The 27985-nt window shown below is 45.9% G+C and overlaps 1 protein-coding gene across 1 annotated transcript in view; it reads left to right on the forward strand.

Moving 5' to 3' along the window:
• The window catches only part of LOC141050973 (uncharacterized), a 72990-nt gene that overhangs the window by 23958 nt on the left and 21047 nt on the right, over window positions 1-27985 (forward strand). Inside the window, exons 2-6 of the mRNA XM_073547737.1 lie at window positions 25669-25819; window positions 25947-26123; window positions 26206-26329; window positions 26413-26510; window positions 27859-27949. Coding sequence (XP_073403838.1) covers window positions 25742-25819; window positions 25947-26123; window positions 26206-26329; window positions 26413-26510; window positions 27859-27949 — 568 coding nt within the window. The 5' untranslated portion in view covers window positions 25669-25741. The remainder of the gene's footprint in view (window positions 1-25668; window positions 25820-25946; window positions 26124-26205; window positions 26330-26412; window positions 26511-27858; window positions 27950-27985) is intronic.

Below are 27985 nucleotides of genomic sequence, written 5' to 3' on the forward strand. Positions count from 1 at the left end.
CGCTATTGTAAAGTGTATATGTGGGTGTGAAGGACCTAGCCATGTGACCTGGTGGGCGTGGTTCGGACCATATAAGGTGGCCAGGGTAGGTCACATGGAGTGAATGCTTGGACCTGGTTGGTCCATTTTGGAAGGTCCCGTGTAGAGAGATGGGGCTGCCTGCCTGACAGCAAGTGAACGCTGTGTTGAATGGCTGTACGTGCCTGATAATTCCCTGGAGGGAATGGATGTCTGCAGTGAGCTGAAGGAGCCATGAAGGTGACCCTGACGGGGTGAGATAACTGAGACTGAAGAGCCTGTGAATGCATAACCTGTGTGACCACAGGGATTACAGAGCTGAACTCTGTCATGGACGCTATGCTGATTATATGAACTTTGTGTTGCTGCTGTGGGTTTATGATGCTGTATAAACCGCATGGACTGATATTGTTTTATGGAAAACCCGTGCCGGATCTGGTTTTGTGGCTGCTAAGCGAGTATCCCCTATCTTACTAACAAGCGCTACCTTACAACCTACATTTCCAAAATGATCTCATTAGAGATGATGCCCTTCCGTTTGGTTGAAAGCAAAGCGTTCCAAGAGCTCATGGCCTACGCTGTCCCACGCTATGACCAACCCAGTCAGCACTTCTTTTCTAGAAAAGCCATCCCTGCCCTCCACCTGCATGTGAAAGACCGCATTGTCCATGCACTCAAATAATCAGTGAGTGGAAAGGTGCACCTCACAACAGATGCATGGGCCAGTAGGCATGGCCAGGGCCATTACGTGTCCATCACTGCGCACTGGGTTAATGTGGTGGATGCAGGGTCTACAGGGGACAGCGACGGTGGGACAGTGCTTCCCTGCCCACGGTATAGGAAACAGTTGGCTGTAGGCGTTCGACCCTCCTCCTGCAGAAGCAAAAGCTCGTCGACAGAGCGCAGTCGCACGAGCACTTCATCCGCAGCTGCCAGTGTTGCACACGAGGTGTCCCACTATCGAACAGCTAGTGGTAAGCATCAGCAGGCTGTTTTAAAGATGATGTCTTTAGGCGACAACAGACACACCGTGGAGGTACTGGCCGACTACTTGCAGCGAGAAACTGAGTCATGGCTGGGCAGTCTAGATCTTGAGACAGGCAATGTAGTCAGTGATAACGGCCGTAATTTTGTGGCGGCCATAGCCCTTGCAAAACTCAGACACATACCTTGCCTGGCTCACACCTTGAACCTGGTAATGCAGTGCTTCCTAAATAATTATCCAGAGTTAACAGCCCTGCTCCATAAAGTGCGAAGACTGTGCTCGCACATACGTCGCTCGCCCATAGACTCCAATCGTATGCAGAGGCTGCAGCAATTGCTCCACCTCCCCAAGCACCGCCTAATCATAGACGTTGCAACAAGGTGGAACTCCGCCATGCACATGGTTGAGAGGCTGTGCGGCAGGCTGTAATGCATTTGTGGGAGGATACACGGGCAGACATGGAGTTGTCGGGTGTGCAGTGGTCAAAGCTGAAAGACCTCTGTAATGTCCTTCAGTGTTTTGAGGAATGCACATGGCTGGTAAGCGCAGACGACACCATAATAAGCATGAGCATACCACTTATGCGTCTGCTCATGCAAACTTTGATGCACATTAAGGATCAGGCGTCTGCAGTGGAGTAGGAAGAGGAGGAGGAGGGAAGCTTTGATGACAGTCAGCCATTGTCTGCTCAGGGAACTGTCCTGGACGAGGTGGAGGAAGAAGAGAAAGAGGAGTAGGATGAGGCGGATGATTATTTTGGGGAGGAGGATGCTTCTCGGGGGGCAAGAAAAAATGTTGGCTTGCCAAGGTCAGGTACAGGGTTTGTGCATGACTGGAGGGATGTGGATTTGGCAGAAAGTGCTCATCCACCCACCACTGTCAGTGCATCATTGACACCTGGAACATTGGCCCACATGTGTGATTATCTCTTGCGGATCCTAAAAAGGGACCCCCGCATTGTCAAAATTATGAAGGATGACGACTACTGGTTGGCCAGCATCCTCGATCCACGCTATAAAGGCAAATTACAGAACCCCATGCCACAGGAGAACATAGAGCTAATATTGGCGAACAAACAAGCAACTCTGGTAAACCGTTTGTTAGAGGCATTCCCAGCACACAGCAGCGGTGGAGGTTCTACCACGAGCCGTACTGGGCCAAATGGAAAAGTGTTCGTGGTGCACACAGCCGAACTGGTGTTGGAGACAGGGGTTTCATGACCATGTTGTGGACAGATTTCTCAAGGACCGCTCACATGACTGTTAATACTGAATCGATTGCGACAGGCAGGAGACAGCAGTGGTCAAATATGGTTGAAAATTACCTCTCCTCCCCTTTCAATGTTCTCCCTCACAGTTCATTCCCCTTTGACTACTGGGCCTGTAAACTGGACACCTGGCCTGTTGGCACAATATGCCTTACAGGAGCTTGCTTGCCCTGCTGGTAGTGTGCTATCAGAAAGAGTCTTCAGTGCTGCTGGATCAATCCTGACAGAAAGAAGGACCCGGCTGTTGACCCAAAATGTTGGTGATCTCACCTTCATTAAAATGAACCATGCCTGGGTTTCAAAGGATTTTATACCACCTTCCCCTGATGACACATAGGTTGCCAGCAAAATGGCTCGCTTTGTCCTCCTCTTCTTCCAACTTCTGCAATTCCTCAATTTGCAGCTGCTGAACATCCAGCCTACACCTCAACATATGCCAGTTTTTCCACCTCCCTAACTGGCCTGTACCCCCCACTCGTGGGCGACGGCACTGGCACAGGGCCCCTCACAGTACGCAAAAGTCTCCAACGGTGGGGCGCCCACTCGCCGTCACAGACACCGTCGTACTATGAGGGGCCCTGTTCCACTGCCATCGCCCACGAGTGGGCCCCCCTGCTTGCTCAGGTACCAGCACTTGCAATACTTACCTCTCCCTGCTCTACCGCTGTGACCTCTTCCGCGTTTCCTGACAGTGACATTCAGATCAGAGAGCGTGATGACGTCACGTCTGTATGCCCTCTGCCTGAATAGTCCAAGTGCAGAGAGCTGGAAGATGGCAATGCTGAGGAGTCTAGAGTAGAGCAGTGCCCAGTGAGGAGAGGTATTTCATTTTTTTTTAATGTTTGGAGCAATATACAGTATGGGGAGCATTATACACTGGAGAATTATATATGGGGCCCATCATACACTTGAGCATCATAGATGGGGCCCATTATACACTGGAGCATCATATGGGGCCCATTATATATGGAGCATTATGTGGGCCAATCATACACTGGAGCATTATAAATGGGGCCCATCATACACTTGAGCATCATAGATAGGTCCCATTATACACTGGAGCATCATATGGGACCCATTATATATGGAGTATTATATGGGCCCATCATACACTAGAGCATTATAACTGGGGCCCATCATACACTGGAGCATCATCCATGGGGCCCATCATACACCTGCGCATTATAAATGGGGCCCATTATATATGGAGCATTGTACACTGTTGGCATAATTTTTTTTTTATATCAGGTAATTTTTTATTAAACATTTTCAAAAATTGAAAAAACAGGTAGTCATATGCAGGATATTTCCCAAATAGTGTATTACATAAACACAATAGAACCCCACAAAAATCCCTCCCAACTCACCCCCTACCCTCACCCGAAAAAAACACCTCTCGTTTCTCCCGATGCATTTGGTCGAGTCTCACAGCTAGAATTTTTGGGCTATATCCTCCTCAACGCTCTCATCCATGTTAATCTAAGAGGCACCAACCCGGGTGTGTCCAACCAAGGTGCCCACATATCTTCCCATTTCTTAGTTGTTCTCTTTTGATACACATATTTTTCCATATCTATATTATTAACTGCATCGGTAACTTCCGTGATTGTGGGTCCAGAAGATCCCTTCCAGTGAGCTGCCACCCTTTTACGAGCTTGATATATTTGTGAGACTGCCAGCTGGTGCTCCTCCGAAAGCAGCAAAGTCTCCACCCGCCCCAGAAGAGCCATTTTGGGGTCTAGTATCATTTGACATTGATAGACAGTATTAAGTAAATCATTCACACCTTCCCAAAACCTACGTAACCAAGGACAGTTCCAGGTCATGTGTATCAGATCCGCATTGGTCGTTCCACATTTCCAACAATGTGACTCTCTAGCATAGCCCATTTTCAACAGCCGTACAGGGGTTCGATAAACTCGATGAAGCAAATAAAGATGCGACACTCTCTGCACCTCGCTAACCGAGACTTTCGTGACTTCTTGCAATGCATCCTCCCATTCATCATCTGTTAAATCACCTGCATCAACCTGCCACTTATTCTTCAGCATCTCCAAACTTGTCACTCTCTTTTCCAACATGGTTGCATATATCATTGATATAATACCTCTTGATCCTCCTCCCATCACTACTCTATCCAACAGCGGAGTTTTAGCTGGATTACCTAGTAGAGCGAGTCGCTGTTGTGCTTCACAAGCATGTTGTGCTTCAGCTGGAGATATTGAAAAAATCTTTTATTAGGATGGAAAATGTCTGTTTGAGATCCTCAAAAGATCAAAACTCCCCTTCCGAATAAAGCTGTGATACTATTTTAATCCCTCTCCTCTCCCATAGCTCAAAACCCTCTAATTTATTTTGCTCTGTACATGTCAAGTTTCCCCAGATCAGGGAATGCGCCATGACTCCCTGTATACCCAATATTTCTTTGGCCATGTTCCATACATTATTCATGCACTTCATTATCGGACTATTGATAGCTTGACCCTGACGGAACCGCCCTGAGTCTAGCGCCTGCACCAGTAAGTCCTTTCCCACTACGCATGTAAGCATACATCCTGAGGAAGTTCGCATGAAGGAATCCTCCTCCCCCCATCCTCTGAAATGCTGCAACTGAGCTGCAAGATAATACAGAAGCCGGTCAGGAACCGCTAATCCCCCCAGTTCTTTAGATGTATGCAAAACCTCCAACCGAATTCTAGGAACACTCCTCTTCCAGATAAGCGCTCTAAATATTCTGTTTATCTGATAAAAGATTCGACCAGAATCCAAATGGGCGCATTGTGGAGGGCATACAAAGCTTGTGGCATAAGAACCATTTATACCAGGTTTGCCCTTCCCACACTACTCAGTGGTAACTTGCACCAGTCCTTTATTTTTTTATGAAATTTAGCAAGTAGCGGGGTAATATTTAAACGCTCAAAATCTTGTATATTATACCCAATATGAATTCCCAAGTATTTAAACTCTTTGACTACATTTAATCGTCCGGCCAATTCCAAGGAGTTCTCGGGTGCATCTCCCACCGGCATAATTGAAGATTTCTCCCAGTTAATACATAAACCAGAGATCACTGCGAAGGATCCAAAGACTTCCATTGCCACCCTCAGAGAAGACGGCCACTCTCCCAAGAGCTTGTCATCAGCATACAACGCTATTTTCTTTTGCAAAGACTCATACCCAAACCCCTTAATTTCAGGTGTCGCCCGAATTACTACTGCCAAGGGCTCAATTGCCAGAGCAAACAGTAGGGGAGACAGGGGGCACACCTGTCTGGTCCCTCTGTGTAAGTTAATTGTATTTAAGATCTCCCCATTAATTCTACTTTTGTCCTCTGGACTCGAATACAGCAGCTGTATCCAGGCAATAAAAATTTTTACGGAAATCCATCTTGGCTAATATAGCCCCCAGATATGGCCATTCAACGCTGCCAAATGCTTTAGCAGCATCCAAAGATGCAACAGCCCTAGCTTCCTTTCCCTTTGATGGGATCTGTAAATTTAGATACAACCGCCGGATATTAATTGCAGTTGATTTCTCTGGCATAAAACCAGTTTGATCTGGATGAATAATACTAGATATTACTCTAGACAGCCACATCGCCAGAATCTTTGCAAAAATCTTGACATCAACTTTTAAAAGGGAGATAGGCCTGTATGACTCTGGAAGACAAGGATCCTTATCAGCCTTGGGGATCACCACTATGATTGCTTCATTCAAGGATCGGAGCAAGTGCCCATCTTCCCAAGCCACCTCAAACACCTTCAACAGCTGTGGAAGCATTATATTTGAGTACTATTTATATACCTCCACAGGCAGCCCATCAGACCCGTGTCATATTCCCTGCCATAGAATCTAGAGCCTCCTCTAATCCCTACAGACTAATTGGTGCCTCCAGCCCAACAGCTTCCGATTCCGACAGAGTAGGCAGACCAGCAGTCCCCAAAAAGCTACTGAGCAACTCGGCAGAGAACCCGCCCTGTGAATTATATAATGTCTCAAAAAACTCGCTAAAAGTTGCTAGAATTGCCCCAGAATATCTTTCTAGTTCCCCATTTTTGTTTTTTTATCTCCGCTACCATTGCAGGGCCAGATTGAGTCTTGATCAGGGTAGCTAGTAGATGTCCCGTTCCCTCCCCCTCCCCGAAATAGACCTGCCACCGGAAGTATCGTTTATCTGCAGCTTTTGAAAGCTTATGTTGAGCTTATCATTTTTCCACATCTTTTAATGTGTTAAAATGTATATCCGATGGAGTTTTCAAATATTGCAATTCTGTAGAGATAGCTTCCTTCTGTAAAAGTTCCTCATATTCTCTAGACTTACTTGTAACTCTATTCACTTCCGAGATCAACAGTCCTCTCAGATAAGCTTTAGACGCATCCCATAATCTTTCCCTGGGGGCTGTACCCTCATAAATATCAAAAAAATCTTTTAGCAAGTCAGGGATCCTAGCATCTGCTTGAATAATAGGTAACCAGAATGCGTTAAATGACCATGGTGCCCGTTCCCCTCTCCCGCCATTTTCCCAATTAAATGTCGCCATAACAGGGGAGTGATCTGACAAGGCCCTAGGTTGATACTTGTTTGCATAATTATTACTAGGCAAGTTGTATTTGAAAGGATTCTTTTTATTATTGAACAACAACTATGTTCTCAATCAACAGAAAAGACTCATAAATATTTTTGGAAGTTGTAGTGTTTTTTTTTTAGATTTGGCTATCTTAGGAGGATATCTGTTTGTGCAGGTAAGGCTACTTTCACACTTGCGTTTTTTTGCACTTCGCACCGTGCGCAGTGCAAACGCACATAAAAAACGCATCATGCATTTGTGTGCGTTTTTTGCGGTTTTGCGCATTTTTTTTTTAAAAAAGCATGCTTTTTTTGCTCTGACTTGCGCATTACCATGCGCACATCAGCGCACCCATAGCCTATAATGGGTGTTTGGGTGAAAAAAAATGCATTGCGCGTGCATGCGTTTTTTTGGGACAAGTCGGACACACAAAAAATGCAACAGGATGCATTTTGTGCACCCGAGCGCACACTACAAAGAAGGCATGCGCATACAAACGCATGTGTATGCACATCCATGTAAAGTATAGGAAAAAAACCGCATGCTTTTTTTTGCGCAAAAAAACGCAAGTGTGAAACCAGCCTAACTATTACTGTGCAGAATTATTAGGCAACTTAATAAAAACCAAATATAAACCCATCTCACTTTTCACCAGGTAAACCAATATAACAACACAAAATGTAGAAATAAACATTTCTGACATTCAAAACCAAAAAAAAAAAGGGACCAACATAGCCACCTTTCTTTACAATGACACTCAAAAGCCTTCCATCCATACATTCTGTCAGTTGCTTGATCTGTTTACGATCAACATTGCGGGCAGCAGCCACCACAGCCTCCCAGACACTGTTCCCAGAGGTGTAATGTTTTGACTCCCTGTTGATCTCACATTTTATGAGGGACCACAGGTTCTCTATGGGGTTCAGATCAGGTAATCAAGGGGGCCATGTCATTATTTTTTCTTCTTTTAGACCATTACTGGGCAGCCACGCTGTGGAGTATTTGGATGCATGTGATGGAGCATTGACCTGCATGAAAATCATGTTTTCTTGAACGATACCGACTTCTTCCTGTACCACTGGTTGAAGAAGGTATCTTCCAGAAACTGGCAGTAGGTCTGGGAGTTGAGCTTCACTCCATCCTCAACCCGAAAAGGTCCCAAAAGTTCATCTTTGATGATACCAGCCCATACCAGCACCCCACCTCCACCTTGCTGGCATCTGAGTCAGAGTTGAGCTCTCTGGCCTTTACTGATCCAGCCTCGGGCCCATCCATCTGGCCCATCAAGAGTCACTCTCATTTCATCAGTCCATAAAACCTTACAAAAAACTGTCTTAACATATTTCTTGGCCCAGTCTTGACGTTTTATCTTATGTTTCTTGTTCAAAGGTGGTCGTTTTCCAGCCTTCCTTACCTTGGCCATGTCCCTGAGTATGGCACACCTTGTGCTTTTTGATACTCCAGTAACGTTGCAGCTCTGAAATATGGCAAAACTAGTGGCAAATGGCATCTTCACGCTTGATTTTTCCTCAATTCATGGAGTTATTTTGAGTCTTTTTTTTTATCAACACACTTCTTGCACCCTGTTGGCTATTTGCCATGAAACGCTTGATTGTTCAATGATCACGCTTCAAAAGTTTGGCAATTTCAAGACCGCTGCATCCCTCTGCAAGATATCTCACAATATTTGACTTTTCAGAGTCCGTCAAATCTCTCTTCTGACCCATTTTGCCAAAGGAAAGGAAGTTACCTAATAATTAAGCACACCTTATATAGGGTGTTGATGTGATTCGACCACACCCCTCCTCATTACATAGATGCAAATCACCTGATTTACATAATTGGCAGTTGGCTTTCAAGCCTATACAGCTTGGAGTAGGACAACATGTATGAAAAGGATGATGTGATCAAAATACTCATTTGCCTTATAATTCTGCACACAGTGTATAGGCCCATCATACACTGCAGCATCATCCATGGGGCCCATCATATACTGCAGCATCATATGGGGCCCATTATATATAGAGCATAATATAGGCCCATCATACAATAGATCATCATTAATGGGGCCCATCATATACTGGAGCATCATATGGGGCCCATCATATACTGCAGCATCATATGGAGCCAATTATATATGGAGCATAATATAGGCCCATCATACAATGGAGCATCATCCATGGGGCCCATCATATACTGGAGCATCATATGGGGTTCATTATTTATGGGGCATCATATAGGGTATGGAGCATTATATGGAGCACATATGGAGCCCATTCTGTATGGAGCAATATATGGGGCCCATCATCTACTGTATGGAGCTTTATATGCGACTGGGATCTTGAGTTCTAGGTTATTGGCTTGTTCTCAGCCCTGGTACCTTCCAGTTAGCGTTACCCCCCATAATGCATGTACATAATGTGTTCCATAGTTTGTCAATCTGGAGATTTGTTGCACCTCTGGAGCCTACATTATTACCATCACTGTTATGAATGGGTCGCCGAGGAGAAAATAAAACACAAGCTAAGTCTCAGAAAACCAGAGAGGTTGGTAACTATGCAGACTGCAGATCCCTGATCCTAATCAAGCAACTAGCAGCAGTCGTGGAGCGTTCCTACGATGGTCCTAGATGCCTCATCACAACCGGAGAGCTAAATAAGCCTAAAGCAGGAAAAGAGGAAAATTAACTGCCCCAGAGCAGACCCCAAAGGAAAGACAGCCCCCCACATGTAATGACGGTGAAACAAGATGAAAACACAAAAAAAGGCAGGAAAATAGGCTGAGCAAACGATGGGGTCAAACTAACTAGAAAGGACAGGAAAGGAAAGACACTGTCTGCAATCTGCCAAAAACCCTACCAAAAATAATGTCCAACACTTCTGATAGCAAAATTAACTCTGAAGTCACTAGACTTCTCCCACTATATCAGCACTCTGAAATATTCTGAGACAGAGCAAAAAGAGGCCAATCTAATAAGGGACAAAAAAAGGCAAATTGGCAAATACAGATAAACAAGAGTGGAAATTCAGCACAGCCCAGCCGGGCCTGCTGACCACACAAAAAACTGAATTGACCAACAAGAGCAAGTGTGAACATTAGCAAAAACAAACTTAACTTGAGAAGACTGGAACATAGCTGAAGTCCAAGACCTGAGAAGCAGACTGAATCACCACCACCAGGATAGGGCGTCGGCTGTCTTATATCCAGTCTGATACTCCAGAGATCCAATCGTTATCCTCCTCATCAGGTGGCAGATCACTTCCAATTAAACCAACCTCACTACCTCCTGTCACCACCAGAGGGAGAACGGAAGGAGAACTCTCAACTGGTGGAGCAGAAAATGAGCTCACAACACATCACCATCTGGTTGTATTTGCCATGACCTTGAGGATCAGATGACTACAGACGTGAATCCTAGTGGGTTGATGTGTCCTTACCGTACATCATTCCTGGTGAAGTCCGGTCTTAAGGGTCCAGAGGCCTCTCGGTGAAAAGGGGGTACTGTCACGATTCAATATTGGATTTGTGGCAGCTCTGGTTCTGATATATTATAAATGTTGCTATTTTCTTTTGGTCCAGCAAGATTTAATGTCAGTGTCCTTGCTGACAGCTGCTTTTTGGCTGGTCAGCTGATGTTGGGTGGTGATGGTGACCACTCCCACCATCCTTTAAATAGTCATATGACTTATCAGCTGACTGTCGGTAATAGTTAGTTTATGCAAACCAGCCTAGAGTGAGGAGCTCACGTGTATCGGTGGTGTTTTTGCTGCTGTTGGGAGTTCAGAATCCTGGTGCTATATTCTTTGCTGCTGTAGTGCCTTAAGCTGAGTGTCTTAAGGTCACCGGACGCACGGACCCGGTGAGACCCCGCCTGTATCCCTTATTCAGGTACAATGACTCAGCCTCTGTCACTTGTTATATTTAATAGGCGATTCACCCCTATGGGGTCAGTACATAGTGCTGCCACTAGGAATTTCGGGTCCCCATACTGGCAAAATTTTCGGGCCCCCTTGAAACTCTGCCCAGGCTCCACCCCAGCTCCGCCTCCACCCTTCGAACCTTCCACAGTTCCACCGCTCTCTCTTGGAAAAACTCAACTTCTCCACCATGTCCTCACCAATCAGATATTAACAGTTCCCATCAAACACCTGAACACATTCATAACCAGCAGCTTTTGTACTGGCCAAAATAATTTTTAAGCCACCACCACGGCACGATAGACTCTTTTGGCCGGGCACTATTTTACTTTAACCTATTACATATAAATATAATTTTATGTATTTTTTAAGGGAATGAGTCACATACATTTTTTTCTTTAAATGACCATGAATACCACATGCAAGGGATAAATACTGTCACACCGTGACCAGACTGTATATTACCACCACACAGTGACCAAATAATACCACATACAATGAGAAAATACTGCCACACCATAACCAGATCACATATTACCATCAAATAGTGACCAAATAGTACCACGTACAAGGTGTTCTGTCCCCACATGAGGCGAATGGAGGTGTAGTTGATTGGGGCTGGGAGAGATTCCTTCCTTCCGTTTCCTCAATGCAGAGCAGACAGGACCATTGTTGCTCTTTTGCTGTTCATACATCCAGAGAGATGATACACACCAGATATTGTGAAGTCCAGACTTGTTTATTGAAAATCTGGACATACAGCGTATGATTGATAATGCAGTACTTCTCCAGGAAAGCAGGTGTAACAACCAGGTGGTACAGCAAGATGATTCAGCAAATTATGCCTTTCACAGCCTGGTACGCGTGTCTCTCCCAGGAGAAAAAGAAGCTAATAATGGCCGCAGGCAGGAAGAGAAGCAGTGAACTCTGAACCGGAAGTGAAAGGCATGTACTAGCTGCAGTCTGCTATACAGGAAAAGGACAGCAGGTGGCAGCAGACCAAATGCAAGACTACACAGCATGGAAAATAACACAATCTATATAACACATGTAATCAAAACTTTAGATGGGACAGCACACTCCCCATCTGAAATTCCGTAAGGGATTTCACTATATTAATGTTTTTTGTGTAAGTAAAGTTCAATAACCTAGAAAGGAAACACAAATATGCATGCAATAATAACAACTTCAAAACGAGGTAGATGACAGTCAGTTCCTGAGACAATCCAATGGTACCCATCTTCGGATTGGAGAAGCCGCACTAGGCCAAACTGTCTCCGACCCAAACAGTAGTCCAATGGACGAAATAGTAGGGCAGTGTTCTGTTCGTGGTTCATCCTACCGGAACGTACTGGGTAGAGAGTGGTTTGTGGCAGACGTGCCAGCCGCGACAGTCTGTCTCCACGTGAGCTGAGATAATATCTCGCAATGTGGACTAACCTTGCGATAGTATTAAGAAGTTTCCTCCCATTGGAGAAGTATTTGAAGCGCTGGCAACTGAGGCTGGAGGTTGGTTTAGTGTTCGTCGCCAAAGCACTGACCTCGGAGCGGACAACTGGATCGCTATCCGGATCCTGGATGCTGATGACTTCCTGGACACATTCACTTCCTTTCTGTTCTAACAGAAACTTAGGACCTGAAAGCCAAGAAGAGTTAGCAAAGGACCTTATAGACATAGGTCTCGTGGCATGGTCAGCTGGATTAAGTTCAGATGAGATATAATGCCATTGCTCAGGCTTGGAAGACCTCCTTACTTTCGATGCGGTTACTGACGTACATGTAGAAGCGCCTTGTTTGACTGTAGATGTAACCTAAGACAACCTTACTGTCACTGTAGTATTGCACGTCATCTATGTTGCTGTCCAGCTCGTTCTGTATAAAGTCTGCGAGTTCTACCGCAAGCACAGTCGCACAGAGTTCATGCCTGGGAATAGTGTGGTCAGACTTGGGAGCCAACTTAGCCTTCCCGAAGACGAATCCAACGTGATCTTGATTGTCGGGTCCCGTCACCTTCAGATAGGCAACTGCTGCAATGGCCTCCGTGGATGCATCCGAGAACACATGGAGTTTAGGGATGGGCGAATCTACTCGTTAGGACTCGTTACTCTGCGAGTAGTAGGGGACTCGCAGGAGTCGGTACTCTGCGAGTTTCCAAGCGATTACTCGCACAGTAACGAGTCCAATACAAATCAATGGCAATCCTAGTTTTTTCAGAGTTTAATACAAGCAATCCTAGTTTCTTAGCGATTTTGTGTCCCCCTGCTGACACAAAATCGCTAAGAAACTAGAATTGCTTGTATTAAACTCTGAAAAAAAAAAAAATAGGAGTCTTAGCGATTTTGTGTCCCCCTGCTGACTAGTGTTGAGCTTTCCGATTGGCTGCCGAAATGACGTCATCATGATGCGCTGTCTGTGCGCATCATGATGCGCCGTCAGTTCGGGCCTTCGGGGGGGCTGTGCCGACTGTCCGGGGGTCTGTACCGGCCTGCCGGTGGTCTGTGCCGGCCTGCCGGGGGGCTGTGCAGGCTCCGGTGGTCTGTGCCGCCCTGCCGGTGGTCTGTGCCGGCCTGCCGGGGGGCTGTGCCGGCCTGCTGGTGGTCTGTGCAGGCTCCGGTGGTCTGTGCCGGCCTGCCGGGGGGCTGTGTCGGCCTGCCGGTGGTCTGTGCAGGCTCCGGTGGTCTGTGCCGGCCTGCCCGTGGTCTGTGCAGGCTCCGGTGGTCTGTGCAGGCATCGTCCGATGGGACTACAAGTCCCATCGGGCGATGCCTGCTACCATGACAGTGATTGACACATTAGCCAATGATGGGACAGTAGTAGTCCCATCATCCGGCTAATGTGTTGAATGTAAAAAAAAAAAAAAATTACATGCTACATACATGCTACATACAGACAACATGCATACTACATATATACTACATGCAACATACATACTACATATATACTACATGCAACATACATACTACATACTACATGCATACTACATACATACTACATACATACAACATATATACTACATATATACTATATATACTACATGTAACATACATACTACATATATACTACATGCTACATACATGCAACATACATACATGCTACATACTACATACATACTACATACATACAACATATATACTACATATATACTATATATACTACACGTAACATACATACTACATATATACTACATGCTACATACATGCAACATACATACTACATACATGCTACATGCATACTACATACATACACTACATGCATGCAACATGCATACTACATATATACTGCATATATACTACATGCATGCAACATACATATATACTACATACAATACATACATATAGACATACAGTACATATAACATAGAGTACATACTCACCGTCACTTGTCACTTTGATCCCCGAAGCCATTGTCGTCTGAGGAATAAATATCAAAATAAAAAAACACCAATATACTTACCCCGAAAACTAGGATTGCCATTTCCCATTCATTAACATTGGACTCGCTAGACTTGCAACGAATAGCGAGTTTCCGACTCGGACTCGTTACAGTCTAGCGATTCCGAGTATTTCAGGATTCGCCCATCCCTAATGGAGTTCCTTCCTAGTGCTAGCAGCAAGTGAGGTTCTGGCGTAACATCTCGGTATGTGGACCTCATCCAAGGCACACAAAGACTGCTTCCAGGTTTCCCATTTTGGTTCCTTCTCAGGAGGGAGTGGGGAATCCCAGTCCTTGAGGGTTTCAGAAAGCTGTCTCAGAAGGGATTTACCTTGTATGGTAATTGGTGCTAAGAACCCCAGTGGGTCGTACAAGTTATTCACCACTGACAGGACACCACGTTTAGTGAATGGTTTGTATGCACAGTTGATTTGGAAACTGAAGGTGTCGACTGACAGGTTCCACCTCAAGCCTAAGCTTCTCTGCACAGGCAGACAGTCTGGTCCCAGGTCTGTGTCCTTGAATCCTGCTGCGTGTTCACTTGAATCGAAGGCTCTCATGACAGCCTGGCTGTTTGAAGCAATTTTGTGCAATCTAAGCTTAGCTTGGTACAGCATACCTTGGGTCCTCTTGAGTTGATCGATAGCCGCTTCTTCTGTGGGTAGAGATTTTAGTCCATCATCTACATAGAAGTCTTTCTCTACAAAGTCTTTGGCATCCGTTCCATATTTGGCCTCTCCTTCTGGTGCGGTTCTCCGCAGGCCATAGGTTGCCACTGCTGGGGAAGGGCTGTTCCCGAATACGTGCACCCTCATGCGATACTCCACCATCTCTTTGCTGGGGTCATTGTCCTTGTACCACAGGAACCTGAGGAAATTCCTATGGTCCTCTCTGACTATGAAACAGTGGAACATCTGTTCAATGTCGGCGGTGATGGTGATGGGCTCTTTCCGGAACCTCATCAACACTCCTACTAGGTTGTTTGTAAGGTTAGGACCCGTGAGGAGGACATCGTTGAGAGATACACCTTGATGTTTGGCACTTGAATCAAAGACAACTCTAATTTGCTTAGGTTTTCGTGGGTGATATACTCCGAATGAGGGTAGGTACCAGCACTCCTCGTTTTCCTTTAAGGGAGGCGCTGGCTCCGCATGGTTATTCCGGAATATCTTGCTCATAAAGGTGACAATGTGTTCTTTCATCTCCGGCTTGTTGCTAAGTGTGCGCTGGAGAGAGTTGAATCTGGACAAGGCTTGTTCACAATTGTTCGGGAGTCTTACCCTGGTAGCTCAGAAGGGTAAGAGAAAAATGCAGTGATTGGTCTCATCCTTAAGGAACTCATTGTCCATTATCCTGACAAATTCCTTGTCTTCCATTGACGGGGCTACTTTGTTGTCATCCTTAGTTGTATGAAACACTGATCTTCCCAAGTCGTCTGCATAGGGAGAAGGAATGACATCAGGCAGCTGTACGGGATCTGGAGGCTTTTCTTTCACCTCGTAGTGATGAGGGCATGGTTTGCAGAAAGTAGCTCGTCCGTCTCTGCGTACATAGGTCTTAAAGGAATCGACTCTTGTTCGGTCCAAGCACACATTTCCTATGATTACCCATCCCAAGTCGAGTCTCTGTGCGTAGGGGGCATAGTCAGGACCATTGCACTGTTGACGGACCTTATGTATCCTTAAGTTGTCTCTGCCGAGCAGAAGTAAGATTTCAGCATCTGAGTCCATAGGTGGGATAACACTGACTAGGTATCTTAGGTGTGGTTGGTGGAACGCAGCTTCTGGGGTAGGGATCTCATCCCTTTGGTCGGGTATTTGATCACATTCGATTAGCGTAGGTAAGGGTATTTCTACGCCTCCGTTGACAGGAGAAGCAATGAAACCTTGTGCCCTTCTGCCGCTAGTCTCTATGCGGCCTGAGCAAGTGTTCAGAGTATATGGCATTGCTGGTTCCTTGATTCCAAAGGCTTCAAAGAACTTAGGTCCAGCTAGGGATCGATTGCTCTGATCGTCAATGATGGCATACATTTTTACTACCTTCTCTGGTTGCCCTTCTGGATAAACTCTGATTAGGCATATCCTGGCACAGCATTTATCACTTTGGCTCTCCCCACATACCTCTGAGCATGAGCAGGAGACAGCCGCGGTAGAATTGGCGTTATTCTGTGGCTCCCCGCCATGGCTTGTAGCCGTACTAGAGGTAACTGCGCCTGCTGGATCGCTGGTGGCTGAGGTTGGATGCAGAGCTGAAGGGTGTTTGTCACTATGACACTCTTCACACTTAATGGCAGATTTACAGTCCTTGGCCATGTGTTCTAATGAGGCGCAGTACTTGAAACATACCCCAAATTCGCTGAGTATTTTCTTGCGCTCCTGCATGGTTTTGGACCTGAAGCCTCTACATTTGTTCAATGAGTGTGGTTTTTTGTGAATGGGACACTCACGATTGAAAGATCTATCTCTCGATGGAATGGTGTACAGCTTATCGGCAGTTACTGCGGGTGGTGGCAGGTTAGTCTTTCTGACACTTATACTGCTCCTCGAGTCCTTGCGTTTATGTGAGATGCTTTCATACCTTGATGACGGTGTTGCTGGAGCTGTAGTGTTAGACTCCAGGAAGTCTAGGCTAGGGTTGTTCCTCATTTGGACCTGTTCGTCGACAAACTTGCAGAACTGATTGAACGGAGGAAAGATGACATCATGTGATCTTTTGTACCTGGAAACGCATACTGCCCACTTCTCTTGCAGACTATGTGGCAGCTCTGAGACGGTTGGGTTCACCCCATGGGCAGTGTCCAGGTAGCATAATGCAGACAGACGAGGGTCTCCTTTTGCAAGATCCAGCTCCATAAGCAGGTCGCTTAAGTCCAGAAGCTTGTGGGCTTCCTTAAGCTTGTGTTGCCTCTCGGGCGTATAAGCTGTGTGGCGTGGAAGGGTGAATTGTTCCCGGGTAGAATGATGTTGCTGCAGGGTTGAGCTGTGGTTTAACCTCTGGAGGTTTCGATGACTGCGGCTTGAACTTTGGAGATGGACTGGAGTGCATCTTGTGGTCATCTTGTGATGATTGCTGCGCCTGAGGGGACACATTATCGCATTGGTCTTGGGTCTCTGCAGATGCTGAGGGTAACACTGGCACCGTAAGTTGGGCTGACTTGAACGTTTCCACATTGGTGGGTTGAACATCGCTGGAGAAGGTGTGTGCTGCAGATATCTGTTTCTGCACGTAATCACTGGTACGGACAGCTGGGTCCTCTTCTTCCAGTGGTGGTAGACAAATCAGGTCGAGGTTTTGCTTCAATGCTTGCTCAAGTATTTTTACTTCGGCTAGCCCGATTTCTTCCTCCATTTCTGTTTGAAGAATCTTTGCCCGAGCCTCTGCTTCTGCTTTCTTTTCTGTAAAGGAACGTCTTAGTTTGGATCGCTCTGCATTTAAACGGGCCTCTAGGATTCTGTCGCTGAGGGCTGAAGTTCTTGAGCAGGATGATTTGTATGACCGAGCAGAGAGTCTGGATGAGCCTGACCTGTGGGATCTTGATTCTTGCAGATGAGCAATACGGAGCTCCGCTTTATTTTTGGCGTCTTGCACGGCGGCATCCCTTTCTCTTTCTATGGAATCCACTCTGCTTAATTCTGATGAGGCTTCATCAATATTAGAGTCTTTTAGGAAGGCGGCGTACCTTGCTGACAGTCTCTTGTAGCTTCCGTAGACCGTGTCTAGCCATTTTATAGTGTCCTGTAGACTTGCTGCATCATTTTTGTGGCGTTGGATGCTTGACATGAGGGAGGTGACTCGTTCCCATAGGTCGTCCAGGTTGTCATTAAACTCATCCTTTGTACTGTGATAGTTTTCGATGACCTTTACGGTTGGTTTGACAGAGCGTCTTGGTCGTGAGTCTTGGTCTGTTTCTCAAGCTGGCTCTGTTTCCCCCTCTTCATAATGGACAGTATCTGGTAGTATTTGGTCTGTTTCAGCAGTGGGAGACTGTGCAGGGTCTTTTTCGGCCATTTTGATTTAAGGTGCACTGTCTCTTTAAGAAACTGAACTTTTGAATTGGGGGCTGGAAATCGCAGTGCAGCTTAGTTAAGACGTCTTGACGATATTCCCAATGTGTTTTTAGAGAATTGTGGGGTTTTGCAGTCCGACAATCTGCAGCAATGTTGTATAATATACAGACAGTCTCTATGCACAATGCGGTCTGGGGTGACGCTGCAGAGTTTCTTAACAGAGCAGGGCTGCAGTATGTGAGCGGGCAGGCGGGTTAGGATCTAAGGGTGATTTTTGCCGGGCTTCAAGGCAGTTTTTTGACTGTTCTGTCCCCACATGAGGCGAATGGAGGTGTAGTTGATTGGGGCTGGGAGAGATTCCTACCTTCCGTTTCCTCTATGCAGAGTAGACAGGACCATTGTTGCTGTTTTGCTGTTCATGCATCCGGAGAGATGATACACACCAGATATTGTGAAGTCCAGACTTGTTTATTGGACATCTGGACATACAGCGTATGATTGATAATGCAGTACTTCTCCAGGAATGCAGGTGTAACAACCAGGTGGTACAGCAAGATGATTCAGCAAATTGTGTGAGCAACGAAGTGGTCAAAAATACTGATGCCTTTCACAGCCTGGTACTCGTGTCTCTCCCAGGAGAAAAAGAAGCTAATAATGGCCGCAGGCAGGAAGAGAAGCAGTGAACTCTGAACCGGAAGTGAAAGGCATGTACTAGCTGCAATCTGCTATACAGGAAAAGGACAGCAGGTGGCAGCAGACCAAATGCAAGACTACACAGCATGGAAAATAACACAATCGATATAAACATGTAATCTAAACTTTAGATGGGACAGCACACAAGGAAAAAATAAAAAAAACACAATACTAAGTGCCATTATACACAAGAACTCAATTTACTGTCAGTGTACAGGTAATACAGTGACCACCAGTGACATTATACACAGAAATTATGTACATAGTATACAGTGTCAGTGTACATGTAATACAGTGATCACTGGTGACATTGTACACAGGAGCTCTGTATATAGTGTCAATGTACAGGTAATACAGGGATCACCAGTAACATACACAGGACCTCTGTATACAGTGTCAGTTAACAGATAATAGAGTGATCACTAGTGACATTATACACAGGACCTCTACATATAGTATACAGTGTATAGTGTTAGTGTACAGGTAGCACACTGACTCACCAGTGATGTCTCTAGCTGAAGTCCTTCATCTTTGCTTTTCTTTTTCATCCAGCACAGACTGTCATCACTTCTTCTGGCCAGGACTCGTCTCTGCATAAAATAACACAGTTACCTAGAGCACCGCTTCAAGCGCACATTCCCCACTTTTTCCCTTTCTTCTACACTACACATCTGAATGCAGACGCGCACCCACCATTAATAAATAATTGTTATTATGCAACCAACCATTCCAAATATAAATTATAATCTGCCACTGTGCAAAAAACTAACTATACATGGCCACTTTCCCCATTTAATATATAAATTAATTAGCACCTGTACTATTTCTCCCAATTCAATACCAGTCACTGCATCCTCAATGACCCCCTCTATGTAACTCCTGCTCTAATCCTAACCCCGATTCATTATATTTACATGCCCCTCATGGCTCCACCCCACATTCAATGCATCATTTACTCCCCCATCCTCAAAATTCATCATTATTTGCTTTCCCCCAGATCAGCATTTGCTCTACCCACCCCCCACCTTCAGTTCATCATTTGCTCTACCCACCTTTAATTCAATTGCTGTCCCCATCCCTCACACTCAATTCATCATTTGCAGTCCCCCCACCCCCCACTTCATCATTTGCAGTCACCCGTTCCCTCTCCCCACGTCATCATGTGCTGTCTCCTTTACCCCCCACTTCATCATGTGCAGCCCTCCTTCCCCCGACTTAATCATATGCAATCACCCTCACCCCAATTCATCATGTGCAATCACCCTCACCCCACTTCATAGTGTGCAGTCTCACTCCCCCACTTAATTATGTGCAGTCTCACTCCCCCCACTTCATCATTTGCAGTCCCCCTTCATCATGTGCAGTCTCACTCCTCCCACTTCATCATGTGCAATCTCACTCCCCCAATTCATGTGTATTCCCACTTACCCACCACTTCATCATGTGCAGTCCCCCTCACCCCCCCATGTCATCATGTGCAGTCTCTTTCCCACCCCCTCCATCATGTACAGTCACCCTCACCCCTCCACTTCATCATGTGCAGTCCCCCTCACAACCCCACTTCATCATGTGCTTCTCACTCTTCCCACTTCATAATTTGAAGTCTCACTCCCCCCACTTCAAGTGCAGTCACCCTCACCTCACTTCATCATGTGCAGTCTCACTCCCCCACTTCATATTTGCAGTCTCACTTCCCCCAATTCATCATGTGCAGTCCCCCTCACCCCCCTTCATCATGTGCAGTCTCACTTCCCCCATTTCATAATTTGCAGTCTCACACCCCCACTTCATCATGTGCATTCTCACTCCCCCACTTCATCATTTGCAGTCTAACTCCCCCACTTCATCATGTACAGTCTCACTTCCCCACTTCATAATGTGCAGTCTCATTCCCCCCACTTTATCACTTCATAATTTGTAGTCTCACTCCCCCACTTCATCATGTGCAGTACCCCTCACCCCCACTTCATCATGTGCATTATCACTCCCCCCACTTCATCATTTGCAGTCCTCCTTTCCCCCACTCTATGTGCAGTCTCACCCCCCATTTCATTATGTGCAGACCCCCTCACTCCCACACTTCATCATGTGCATTCTCACTCCCCCATTTCATCATTTGCAGTCTCACTACCCCCACTTCATCAAGTGCAGTCTCCCTCACCCCCCACTTCATTATGTACATTCTCACTCCCCCACTTCATCATGTGCAGTCTCATTCCCCCCACTTCATCACTTCATAATTTGCAGTCTCACTCCCCCCACTTCATCATGTGCAGTACCCCTTCCCCCACTTTATCATGTGCAATCTCATGTGGAGACCCCCTCACTCCCCCACTTCATCATGTGCAGTCTCACTTCCCCACTTCATCATGTGCAGTCACCCTCACCTTAGCGCTTTATCACATGCAGTCTCACTCCTCCTCCCCTCACCCATTTAATTCATTTAATAAAGAAAACAAAAATGTTTTTTATACTTACCTCACAGACGTTCCCCAGCAGGCGCAGCTCTGCTTCCAGCGTCCGGTACATGTTGGCGCGTGCGCGATGACATCATCGCATATGTGCCGTCACCTGATTGGAAGTACAAGGAAGACGGAGGGAGCAGGAGATATGCAGCTGTCAAGGTTAGACGGCCATGCACAGTTCTGAGAAAGCTCCCGGGACCCAGTGCCGACGTGTGCACCACAGTGCACAATGGAGCCCGGTGAGCAGAAGCACAAGAGCTGGGCCTGGACCTGCGGACCCCCTCTGTACTGCTGTTCACTGGCCCCATAGAGCTGTAAGCGCAGTACACTGTTAATTTAACCAGTGCAGCGGTATCCACACTGAGCAGTGATGAGGCATTGACCCAGCAAGGTTGAAAACAAAAGTCTCTTTAATGTTCAACTCACAGCAATACACAGCACACGATATCCTACGGATCACAGCCGGAAACCATATCCTCCAGATTACAATCACTAAACATGCCAGTCCATCTCCATGACCTGTTGCTGTGGGCGACTGCACCGCCGTGTATGCTGTGGGTGCCAGGCCTTTCAGCTCCCTTGGCTGTTTGGCTCTGCTTGCCTGTATTCCCTCACACATGTGGAGCTCTGCAGAGCCTTCTGCTCTGCAGGTATGCAAACACCAAACTGACACTGATCCTGACCCTGACACACCCAAACTAATTACTGCAGGGCTTTTAACTGGAATCTGTGGCCATAGGCCACCTGGAAAACCCTGTGTCATGATCCAGGTTGGATTATGACAGATTTTGCACAAATAACCTTTTTTTTCCTTTAAGCTGTTTGCTTAAAGTTAGTTTTGCCCCCAGTGGCCATTAGGGTCATTACACTGTGGTTGTTTCAGTTCTAGTTTTGCCCCCGGTGGCCGTTAGGGTCATTGCACTCTGGTTACTTTAGTTTAGTTGCCCCCGGTGGCCGCTAGTGTTATTGCATGTGATTATGAAGCAGGTGTCATTCCCTGGCTCCTACCTATAAAGGAGTTGCAGGTGGTCTCACTCACTGTTGGTGATATTGCTCATTTGCAACCAAGTCTGGTGGAGGAAGGAACTACAGCGAGGAGTTCCTGGCAGCTCAGGGGAGCACTGGTGTAATAGCTTCAGGTGGAAGCTGAATTCAGGTGTCGAGCTTCAGGGGTGAAGCTGAACTTTGGTGTTGTACTCTGTTGCTTGGAGCAATAGCAACAGAGCAAAGCTAAGTGGTGCATTTCCCTGTTTGTGACTTTCCTTTTGTGTGTATTAGTGCAGTGGTGGGATTAGTTTCTGCACCGTCCAATTCACTAGAAAGGGATAGGTGCAGGGCGAGCTAGGGATTTGAGGCATCCAGCTCGTCGCCAGGTGGGGAACCTGCCTAGGGATCATCAGGAGTGTAGGGACACTGACTGTCATGATCCAGTGTTGGATCTGGCGGTATTAAAAGCACAAAGTGAACTTTTTTTACTTTGGTTGAGTTCAAAGGTGTTTTGACTGTCCCCGGTGGTGGTTAGCGGTATCGCACCTTAGGTTTAGGTTAATGTTCACTTAATTAGGGATCAGGTGTGAATCCCTATAAAGGTGTGCTTAGGGGGTTCACTCACCGCTGGTGATATTTCTTTCTGAGTTGTTGGAGAGCCTGGTGGAAGGATGGAGCGGGATAGGAGTCCTGCGCAGTCAGCCATAGAGGATGAGTGCCAGCTAATGGTGTCTGCAGGAAGGACTGGCATGGCTTGGTGGAGTCGCAGTTTATGGTGTCGGCGGGAAGTGCGGGCATGGCTTAGAGGAGTGGCGACTAGGAAGAGAGTTGCGCTCAGCATGTTCGACTTGGTTGCTGAGAACTGGACTCGAGCATGCTTGGATTCTTGGCAGAGGCTGGACTCATCTTGGGACTCTGTGTACTGGACTGCTGCAAGTGGTGATGGACTCTGCTCCCAGGCTGCACGATGGTGACGGATCCAGTTATGTGATGGATCAGGGTGGAGGAGAAGATGCACACAGGTGGTGGGCTCTGTTGCTAGGAGCGCACGCAACAGAGCAAAGATAAGTGGTGTTTCCCCTGTATTGTCTCTTTCCTCATGTGTGTTATTAGTGCAGAGGTGGGATTAGTCTCCGCACCGACCTATTCCCTAGTGAGGGTTTAGGGTCAGGGCGAGCTAGGGCGTTGAGGTACGCGTGCGGCGCCCGGTGCGAAACCGGCATAGGGAATGTCAGGAGTGCAGGGACACTGGCTCAGGGGAGCTCAGGAGGTCTCCAATTCCCTTTTCCCTATCGCAGGGCCCACCACTGTTAATGTTTCCCAGGTTCCCCCTTTATTATTTAAATTCGCCGTACTGGAGGCGGTGTTTCCAGGGTCACGTGTGTTATGGGTTCGCCCAGCGGAAACATCTGCGTCCTGACACACGTGATCATGACATTGACTCAGGGGAGTGCAGGAGGTCTCCACGTCCCCGTTCCCTATTGCAGGGCCCTCCATTGTAACGGTTTCCCCGGGGTTTCCTTTAACTCTGTTTAAATTCGCCCTGCTGGAGGCGGTGTATCCAGGTTCACGGGTGTTATAGAAATTCGCCCTGCTGGAGGCGGTGTATCCAGTCACACGTGACATCACACCCTGGCCGGTAATGAAACGGACTGCAACACTAACATCCTGTTTCAAAACACAAAAGCCCAGAGCAGGTTTTCCCTAAATCTGCCTTGGACAACCAACATGTCCAAGAGCTATACTCACATTTATTCTGCATTGCAATGACAGCTATGCCTGTGACTGCAATGCATGGCCTCAATATGCCTCTGTGCACATCCTGGGGGGAATAAACAGCGACCCTTACATGTGACACCGGTCACTGCCTCACACCATATATCTCCGTTGTGGAATCTTTTGGCTCCCCTGTTTCCATGCATCCCTTGCATCTTTCTGCACTTTGGTTGCATGTATATTTGTCCATTGTTCTTTTCCCCACACCTCTAATTTTGAATATTTAATAAGGCTGTTATATTTTATTTGTCATGGACTGTGGTCATTTTTGGTTCTCCTCCCCCTCTCTCATGTTGTATGATGACCAGCCCACACTTTAGTCCATCATTTATGTCAGCAATTTTTGACCCATATTTGAGGTATATATGCATATATTGATATCTTAACATGCTGAAGCTTTTCATGAGTTTTTTCTGTTACCCCAATATTAGTCCTAACAATTTTCAAATGAAAATCTGTCCTCATTTGCCACTGAAACACACTTTTATCACAACAACTTAGATTAACTAATTGGCCCTCCAGCCTGCACCCTAATATTAAGCCTAACGATTTTAAGTGGAAACCTGGCCTTCTGATTTGCCACTGAAACATAGTTTTATCACAAATGATTGTGAGTAGCTAATTGGCCGTCCAGGCTGCACCCTAATATTAGGCCTTATGATTTTTAAGTGAAAATCTGGCCTTCTGATTTGTCGCTGAAACACAGTTTTATCACAAACGATTTAGAGTAGCAAACGGTGCCTCCAGAAACTTCCACACAGTTTTTGCAAACTAGTTCAATGCTGGGAGATCGATTTCACATAGGACAAGTTCACTTTCAGCAGCAGCACTAGCGCAGGAGCGACATCTCTGCACTGTGACACTGAGACAATGGCACCAGCACAACAAGATATCTGCTTTTTATATGGCCAGATGTGACTTCGGCAGCCAATCAAAGACCATTTGTCATGACATTGTGGATGATTTCTGCTCCCTGATTAGCTCCCGGAATCAACACACATAAAGTTAAGAAACAAATAAAAAAAAGAACACACCGCTCCTCTAATCTCTACAAACCCTCACCCTTAATCAAACATTTCCCCCCCGCTCACTATACATCATCACTATCCTAGCCAAAGTAATAACAAAAGCATTAGTGGAAACGCTCGTGAAACCGAACGTGAATCCGAATGTGCTACGTTCATGCCAAATTTAAGATTGACGAACGTTTTCTGTACAAGTTCGCTCATCTCTATTACTGACGTCCCCAGTTCTGCCATCCCAATCTCTGGATGTTTCCTGCACTTTATAACTTTTTGTCTTGTTTTTATGGAATATTTAAGAAAGTTTCAAATAATTTAGATTTTCCTTTTAGATTTGTTCTGTGTTTTTGGTGCTGGATTGGAGATATTCTGCGATAAATCTCTATGTGACTATAATCGGACGGTGTGTTATACCGGGGGGCAGGGTGGGGCCGTAACTGGATGTAGTGATGATGTGAAGCCGGTAACAGCTCCGGAGATTTCTTACATGGGATCTTTATGATGTTACTTCGTCATCTTCTCCCCATTCAGATCCCTACAATATCGGATCCTCTCAGTGGAGAATCTTCTATATAAGAGAATTTTCCTGATTGACCCTACAAGGATGAATAGGGACAGGGACAAGATGGCTGCAAGGATGATAGATCTCACCCTTGAGATCCTATTCCGGCTTACTGGAGAGGTGAGAAATTCTGATGACGTCACGTTACATTATTCTTATCTATAGGAATAATAGATGGACAGAACTGGAGAGGTGAGGAGTCTGGAAATGTCTGTAGTGAGATTTATTAATGTCTCTCCATAACCAGGATTACATATTAGTGAAAACCCCTAGTGAGCGCTGTCAGGTCCCTGTGTCTGAGGGATGTGAAAGACCCCTGGGCTCAATCACGGGGCCTTCACCTCATCCCCTGATGCATGAGGACATCAATGACCAGAAGATCCTGGAACTCGCCTACAAGATGATTGAGCTGCTGACTGGAGAGGTGACACTGCTGGGAATGCTGGGACATTATACAGTAACGCTATGGAGGGATTGGGGGATGACGTTATCATTGTATGTGTCAGGTTCCTATAAGGTGTCAGGATGTCACCATCAATTTCACCATGGAGGAGTGGGAGTATTTAGAAGGACACAAAGATCTGTACCAGGACATCATGATGGAGGTTCCCCAGCCCCTCACATCACCAGGTAATATACAAGGCTAAATGCACACAACCTATAATTATCTGTGTGAAAAGAATGAGTTCAATTCCAGTATGTGTTTTTTCCAGTTCTATCCAGTAAGAGGACAACACCAGAGAGATGTCCCCGTCCTCTTCTTCCACAGGACTGTAAACAAGAAGATCCCAATGTTCCTCAGGATCATCAGGTAGATGGAAAGAAGGTGTCATGAGATCTCCCCTATTATGTGTAGACGGCTGTGAAGGTCTTGTGTTCAGTCCTCTTTTATCTACCAGTATTATACACTCAATGGATAATTTATTTGAAACACATCCCTCTTCATGGGTGGAAATTTGACTTGTAACCCTGAAGTGCAGCAGGACATAAAATGATATGATCTATTTTGGTGTGAATCCACACAAGAATGGGAAAATCGAGCAATCTGAGTAACTTTGAACAAGTCAAGGTAATTTCAGACACTGATAATCTGGTGAGGTTTTTACGTACAATACTGTCTGGAGGATACTGAGATTGTTGTGATTGAGTAAAAACATCCATTGAAAGTGGAACCTGTGGACATAAACAACTCATCGAGCAACATATCAAGAATCATTCAGAGTAACAGACGGTGCACAGTGATGTAAATTGCAGCTGAATGCTATGAAAATGTTCAACTAATGTGTCTGAACTTGTCATTTCTTAGCACAGATGGGCCAAAACAGCAGACGGAACAGGGGTAAACAGAAATTAATTAAATGTGCAAAAGAGAACAAAAATGATATCACTGAACAGTGGAAACCATTGCCTGATCAGCTGAATCCAGATTTCTGCTGCTCTATGCAGATGGGAGGATCAGAATTTGGCACATTCAGCATGAATCCGTGTATTCTTCCTATCAGGTGTCAACATTTGAGGCTGGTGGAGGCGGAGTGATTGTGCGGAGAATGTTTTAATGGCACATTCTGGATCTTCTGATTCCTGGATGTTCTACACTAGACCTTACAGCTGAAGGACAATGTACCATGCCACAAGAGTCGTATAGTCATGAAATACTTCCCCGACCTTTATATTGCCCAGGTCTTAATCCAATAGAGCATCTCAGGAAGGACATAGAATTGGTTGTTTAGGGCATGTCAGTGCCTCCATCTAATTTGTGGTAACTACTAGGAGCTGTCCTATTGACATGGACCAATATTCCTGCAGAACTTTTTTATCATCTAGTGGAATCTGTGATGATTTGCTGAGGTTGTGAAGCTCCAATGCTCTACTAGATGTCACTAATAATGCAGTCATTCTGTGTATATTTTATACTTGATGGACAAGCTAATCATAGACATTAAATGTTGTCTGGATCTTTACACAATTTTCTGGTTGTGGAGACTGCTGATTAGAAATAGGAGTCAACAGGCCGGATTTATACAGGAGACCTGCAGCTATGTGATAACTATTGCTGTCATGCCATTTGTGATCGTCATGATAATTTTTGATCTTTTCTGTTTTCTAAATAATTTCTTACAACTTCTCCATCTGTCTGTGACTTTTACCATTTCTTTCAGGGTAAAGATCTGCCCCATCTTAATACTACAGAGACACATGTAAGGGGTGATGAGCGGTGTAAAGAGGAGATTGGTACAGATAACCACACAGGTGAGTAGTGACCACTAAATGCAGAGAAGTCACAGA

This window comes from Dendrobates tinctorius, unplaced genomic scaffold (assembly GCF_039654945.1).
Source record: "Dendrobates tinctorius isolate UK_male_01 unplaced genomic scaffold, ASM3965494v1 ptg000155l, whole genome shotgun sequence".
NCBI classification, from domain to species: domain Eukaryota; kingdom Metazoa; phylum Chordata; class Amphibia; order Anura; family Dendrobatidae; genus Dendrobates; species Dendrobates tinctorius.